Here is a 6287-nt window from a genome sequence, read left to right as displayed (position 1 = left end):
GCATATTTTCGTACTCCAAAGCACATCATTAAAAACTATTCAGTTGGTTTATGCGAATGTAATTTCGATATGATTACGGAGTTCTGTACATTTAACATTAATAGAGAAGAACAAAAACGCGATGTTTGTGCTTGTGTTGTTCAGCTAAATGTGAATTAGATGGGAAATTACACATTCATTTCACATCATTAATTGTTCGATATTTTTTAAATTAATTAGAAATGAATTAATATTTATGACTATAATAGTTATGCATATATAGGCTATTTAATAAATTGTGCTGTGGCACAACATTAAGAAAACACTTGGACATTTTTAATTCAGCTCCAGTCAGAAAGAAAATATAGCGGTCAAATAAGAGACAAAAGCTACTAGTTATTTTTATGCCTTTGTTCTCGTTGTCTTGTTTTAGCCTACAAGTTAAATCGCAATTTAAAAGACTGATATAACTTGATATTGTCAGTTTCTCTATCGAGATAATTCAGCTAACTCATTTTAACCTGGATCCCAGTCGTGATGCTGAGAGTCAAGTTTGCTTTTAGGTTTTCCATGCCAAAAGTGTTCATCTCATCTCATGTTCATCTCTCAGAAGCAAACAGCTGGAGCGGAGCTCACAGTGCTGAGACCGGGCTTGTTATTTTAGCCAAAACGCGGTTGTTGGATCCTGAACATCAACACACACACACACACACACACACACACACACACACACACACACACACACACCGCTCCCACTTCTTCCCCCCACCCCCTAAGGAGTAGCCACTCAATAAAGAGTGTGGCGTTTTTTTCCTCTGGTTGAACAAGTCTAAAGAACACAAGGGGAGGGTCATTAATAACTAATTACCGTGGGTCAGACCTGACGCATATAAAGCCCACCGGGACCTTGGAAAGACGAAACATATTCTCTCGACACTTAGCAAGAAGAGAGCATATTCACATTTCATTGGCCTCAGACTGATTCATCGATTACATTCGCCTTTTATAACATAGACACTCGGTCTAAATTTTAACAGCAAGGGGGGTGTTTTCGGGTTTTTTAATCGCAGGGATTATTAGTTAAGGGTTTCGCATTTGGCTCATCATGGGTTCAGTGTTGCCTGCAGATGCTCTGGTTCTGAAGGCTGGATTTAAGCAGAAGTCTCTGGCCCTGTCCGACATCATCACTTCAGACATCCTGCACAGTTTCCTGTACGGCCGCTGGAGGAACGTGCTGGGGGAACACCTGTTCGAGGAGAAGACCAGCACTGTCAGCCCCAAAACAGCCTTCACCGCCGAGGTCCTGGCGCAGTCATTCTCCGGAGGTGAGTCCGCAACATTTCACTTTATTCGTTGATTATGGATTCGTCATACTATAGCCTAGAGTATTTTGTTGTAAAGCAGTTTTTACTTTTAATTTTTATTGCAAACTAGATCTTATGTTAAATTATGTGAAGTTTTTTTTATAGCTATGTCATATTTCAAATAGCCTACAGTTAATTATACTTTAACGTGCTTGAAGTAAAAAGAAATGTCTATTTCATAATAATGCAAAAGACACACATGCTTAATTTGGTGGCTTATGACTATTAAATAGGAATAACTAATTGAATTAAACAGTTCAAGTGCATCACAGTGCGCAGGTAAAAATACATGATATCAGCCTGGTGCATTCCAGGATGCGAAATGGAGGGTCTTAAAAGTAGGCTATTTACTCTTTTTACAGTATACATTTCAATGGCATTTTCAAACATTATAATAACAACAAAAGTTAAGTCTTAAAAGTCATATAAGATAGACGCTTGAGAACAGAAGTCAAGCTCACCTGCCTATCCAACTTTAGGCTAAGTTGCTCATGTTCTGGAACGTATATCGGCAAAATATAAGTAGGCTAGGCCTATACTGTCATTTTGTATTACTTTACTATAAATTCTTTACATATTTCAAGGAAATAACGATTTTACTGTTTGGTTTAAAACGTCTATAGCTATGAGAGTTAACTGTTCGCCTCAAGACAATTTTGGGTTTTGCGAGACGGAATTGAAAGTTTACTAGCAGAAATTCCTTCGACCCCTTGAAAGTCAATAATTCGCACGTGGTTAGAAGTAGAACATATGTTGGGGAATTATTATTTTTTTCTAAATGCATTTAGCTATATCATAAAATCGTTACTTTATTGTCACCTTACTTACAAGTCACTTACTGGCAAATTGAAACTAATTTAAATAAGGCTATTAAAATCATGAGGGGAACGTTGTGCTTGACCTGAGAATGTTGCCAGTGAAGCCAGGACGTTAGACAGAGAAAAGCCCGTCATTCATCAGCTTGGGACAGTCTCTCCACACCCCCGCTTTGACACTTTTCTCTCCTCTCAGGCGCATTTAAAGTTTTCCGTCCCGCTGTTAATATGCCGTGAAAGCTGATTCTACCGCTATTCACACCATGTCAAGCAGCTAATCTCCTTTTCTCCGTTTTGTCAGAAATTCCTGGGCCGTTTAAAGAAGGTTCTAGTTTCTTTCAGCGCACATTTAGTGCTACAAAGTTTCTGAAAGGATAATGAATACGGAATAAGTTGTTTCTTGCCTATGAATATATAGCCTCTTCACATTTAAAGCGTAGAAAATTGCTGAATTCTTAGACGTAAATACGTGTTTGACATTTATTTGAGTCTCGCCTGAGAGCCGCATTTGAAGTCTGATTGCGCATTCCTTTATATTGGCCTATAGCCTAATGTAGTTTTACAATACAAAGGATAAAAAAAATATATATATATATAAAAAAATAAGAATATAAAAAAATAAGAATATTAAAAAAAGTATTTTGTAGGCTACTAAACGTACACTATAACCCATATTTCTTTCAAATTATTCTTTCTTAGCTATGAACTTGCAAACAGGCAGCGTCATTGCAATTGAAGTTTTTTTTTTTTTTTTTTTTTTTTGTAGCCTATATGTTTCCTGGTTTTTATTAGTTATCTAATCTAAATGTTCCAAATTAACTTCCTACTTTATTTTCCGCTTTCTATCTTCAGAGGTCCAGAAACTCTCCAGCTTAGTGCTGCCAAGTGAAGTCATCATTGCGCAGAGCTCGATCCCTGGAGAAGGACTTGGCATCTTCTCCAAAACCTGGATAAAAGCTGGCACCGAGATGGGACCCTTCACAGGCAGGGTCATTTCACCCGAGCATGTGGATCTCTTCAAGAACAACAATCTCATGTGGGAGGTAGGCAGCGTTCAACAGGTGTCACATGCATGGGCTCGTTTTTTTTTTTTTTGTGGAATTTATTCTACTAAAATATGATCCCCGGTCAGAGACTGATGGCAAGCGTTTTTTGTTCTCAGGTTTTCAATGAAGATGGCACGGTGCGCTATTTCATCGATGCCAGTCAAGAGGATCATCGCAGCTGGATGACTTACATCAAATGCGCGCGCAATGAGCAAGAACAGAACCTGGAGGTTGTGCAGATCGGAAGCAGCATATTTTACAAAGCAGTAGAGGTTCGTTTTATACATCTTTCTTTTTTTTATTTTATTTTTTTATTTGAAATGAATAATATTTGTTTATAATAATAATTTTCGTACATCGATGTACTTACACTGTGCTATATTTTTCCATCTTAGATTCCAACTAAAATTACATTTTCATAATTTCAACATCACTTTGAGTTTTTAGAATTTCAACTAGATTTTCTTAAGTAATTAAACTTGGAAATGTTGAAATTTATTTAAATGTTTGAATAGTGTTATATATATAGGCTATGTGTGTGTGTGTGTGTGTGTGTGTGTGTGTGTGTGTGTGTGTGTGTGTGTGTGTGTGTGTGTGTGTGTGTGTGCATATATGTATATATAAGTGCTTTTATAAGTGTATATAAGTGTTTTAAATAAATGTATCTCTTTTTTTCCATTAACAGACAATACCTCCAGACCAAGAACTGCTTGTGTGGTATGGGAATTCCCACAACACCTTCCTGGGTATCCCGGGAGTCCCTGGCATAGAGGATGAACAGCAGAAAACTAAGACTAAAAGTGGTGAGTAATTCAGTGGCTATAGGGCTTTGGGTGAGTTTCAGTCTAAGAAAAGACTGATCTTTATCACAGCTCCACAATAGCTTTGGTTAAAACTCCATTAGCATCTGTTTTTTAAAGTACCTGACCTTTTAGCTTCTGTCTTCTGACCGAGCTCTATCTTCTCCCCACAGATGATTTCCACCTGTGCGACACCTCCTCTGCTGCCTCTCTCGCTGCCGCCAGCCGCATGCGCTGCGTCATCTGCCACCGCGGCTTCAACTCCCGCAGTAACCTGCGTTCCCACATGCGCATACACACACTGGACAAGCCCTTCGTCTGCCGTTTCTGCAACCGCCGCTTCAGCCAGTCATCCACTCTCCGTAACCATGTGCGCCTCCACACGGGAGAGCGCCCCTACAAGTGCCACGTCTGCCAGAGCGCATACTCCCAGTTGGCAGGGCTGAGGGCGCACCAAAAGAGCGCCAGGCACCGGCCGGCCAACACAGGGTCTGTGGTGGGCCTGCAGACCCACTCGCCCCCACCTCCACCTCCTCAGCTGGCACAGGTTCCTCACCCGGTCTCCCTGGTGCATCACATTCCTACCATGGTGCTATGAGATAGCATGAAGCATCTCAGATGTTTACAATCTCACAGGCTGTTCTTCAGTGCAGAAGTATGTCTATGCCAAGCAGGCCCTGAGTACTTTCACCTTTAGTGGATGCTTTGTAGCTCCTTAAAGGTGAAGAAGTGGTCAGATATGATAAACGACGCCTGCAGTACTCAGTCATGACAGCACTGAAGTGAAAACAATGGCCATGGAAGGGCTGTTTCGTATGTTCATGTTGAATTCTTACCATTGCCGCAGAACTACACGCACTAATGGCTCTAGTGCATATGTTCCGGCAGATAACTGCCACATTATATCTGATCAGACATTATCATTTATGTTGATCAGTAGTCAGTGTATATTTTACACATAATTGCATGCAAACAGTATTGTTTTGTCCCATTCAACTAAGGATAAAGCCCCATCACCCCATTTGCTTTAGCCACTATAATGGATCCACTGGGATCAAGCACCACTTAGTGACCGATTTGTGTCACTGCAGTCCAATCAGAGCATGTTTATTGTGAATGAACAATATGAAGTATGTAAAGGAATGTACATATGATTTGAAGATTTACTTCCAAAAACAAGGAATAGTCACTTTATCTGTGTATGTATGTAAAGCTTAAAGTATTATTACAAAACTTGGTTCTATTATATTATGTATACTATGTTTGCTTATAAAATTATTTGGGTATTCACTTGTATGCTCAATAAATAATTAACAAATAATCCCATATCTCTGTCACTTTTTATTGATTAATTTTGGGCTGTGACCTTTTTTTTTTGAAGAAGAAGAAGAAGAACTAAACATGTCAATTGTTAAATCTTACAAGAACAGTGAGCGCTCTTCAACATCATTGGTTTTCTATCAAATGTGTGCAGAGGATATTTTTCTCCGATTCAGTGAATACATGAAAAATGTCAGACTGATGTCCAGATGTTACCAGAATTGCACAATAACAAAAAATCCCTTGAAAAGCAAACATCTCCATGAAATCCCTTTTTAGCAGTAAACAGAGATTGTTTACCTCTACTTGTAGCTTGCACAATGACTGAGCAAACTCTACATTGATATGAGCATTGCACAATCAATCGTTCAACTTTTCTACCAGGGGTGCGTTTCCCGAAAGCATCGTTGGCCAACTATGGTCGCAAGTTCATCGCAATGTCCATTGAACTCTATTGGTAACGACGGAACTTGCGACCATAGTTGGCCAACGATGCTTTCGGGAAACGCACCCCAGAACAGTGAAACATGCCATTATAACTGGTGTATTTTCAAGTCATCATATTTGGACTATAGCTATTCTTTCTAAATTGAGCTATTCTTTTTTTTGGGGGGGACCTCTTTCAAGACAGTTGAGCTAATAAGTAACTGTAAGTAAACAGATATTGATTTGGCTGACAAAAACCGAGCAAATGTCTGACCTCTTTTTTCTTTAAGGAGCAAACTGTCTATAATGGCACGTTTATTTTTGTTCTGTATACTTCATCTCTTCGTCTGCATTACTGTTCAGGAAAATGTGTAAGTTACAATTTACATCTTTTAAAAATGTCTACAGGACAGGAATAGTATTGGAGTGTGTTGTTAAAAATTAGCAATGGAAACTAAATGGAAACCTCCCTACCATCAAGAAAAGCATAGCTATGTGAGATTGGGAGCGAGTTATCCCTCATGTTTGTCTGAAATT

At 39.1% G+C, this 6287-nt stretch overlaps 2 protein-coding genes across 3 annotated transcripts in view; both read left to right on the top strand.

Moving 5' to 3' along the window:
* Positions 1-922: 922 nt before the first annotated feature.
* On the top strand, positions 923-5180 carry prdm12b (PR domain containing 12b). Its single transcript, XM_084415096.1, has 5 exons — positions 923-1304; positions 3011-3201; positions 3321-3476; positions 3890-4007; positions 4178-5180. Exons 1-5 carry the CDS (start codon positions 1085-1087, stop codon positions 4600-4602), a joined length of 1110 nt encoding a protein of 369 aa, XP_084271222.1. The 5' UTR covers positions 923-1084; the 3' UTR covers positions 4603-5180.
* A 653-nt stretch (positions 5181-5833) lies between these two features.
* c5 (complement component 5) overlaps positions 5834-6287 on the top strand; it is a 28525-nt gene continuing 28071 nt past the window's right edge. The window contains exons 1-2 of one of the 2 annotated variants that reach the window (XM_084413101.1): positions 5834-5973; positions 6041-6121. In XM_084413101.1, coding sequence (XP_084269227.1) covers positions 6057-6121 — 65 coding nt within the window. In that variant the 5' untranslated portion in view covers positions 5834-5973; positions 6041-6056. The other variant, XM_084413100.1, reaches the window with a different exon arrangement.

The sequence above is a fragment of the Rutilus rutilus genome, assembly GCF_951802725.1.
Source record: "Rutilus rutilus genome assembly, chromosome: 7".
In the NCBI taxonomy this organism is placed as follows: domain Eukaryota; kingdom Metazoa; phylum Chordata; class Actinopteri; order Cypriniformes; family Leuciscidae; genus Rutilus; species Rutilus rutilus.
The sequence above is the reverse complement of the archived record's forward strand: the minus strand, read 5'-3'. Positions and strand labels throughout refer to the sequence as shown.

Coding starts and splice junctions, on each gene's coding strand:
- prdm12b (XM_084415096.1), top strand. CDS start 1,085: ATGGGTTCAGTGTTGCCTGCAGATGCTCTGGTTCTGAAGGCTGGATTT. Junction 3,477..3,889: donor TATTTTACAAAGCAGTAGAG/GTTCGTTTTATA, acceptor TTCCATTAACAG/ACAATACCTCCAGACCAAGA. Junction 4,008..4,177: donor GAAAACTAAGACTAAAAGTG/GTGAGTAATTCA, acceptor TTCTCCCCACAG/ATGATTTCCACCTGTGCGAC.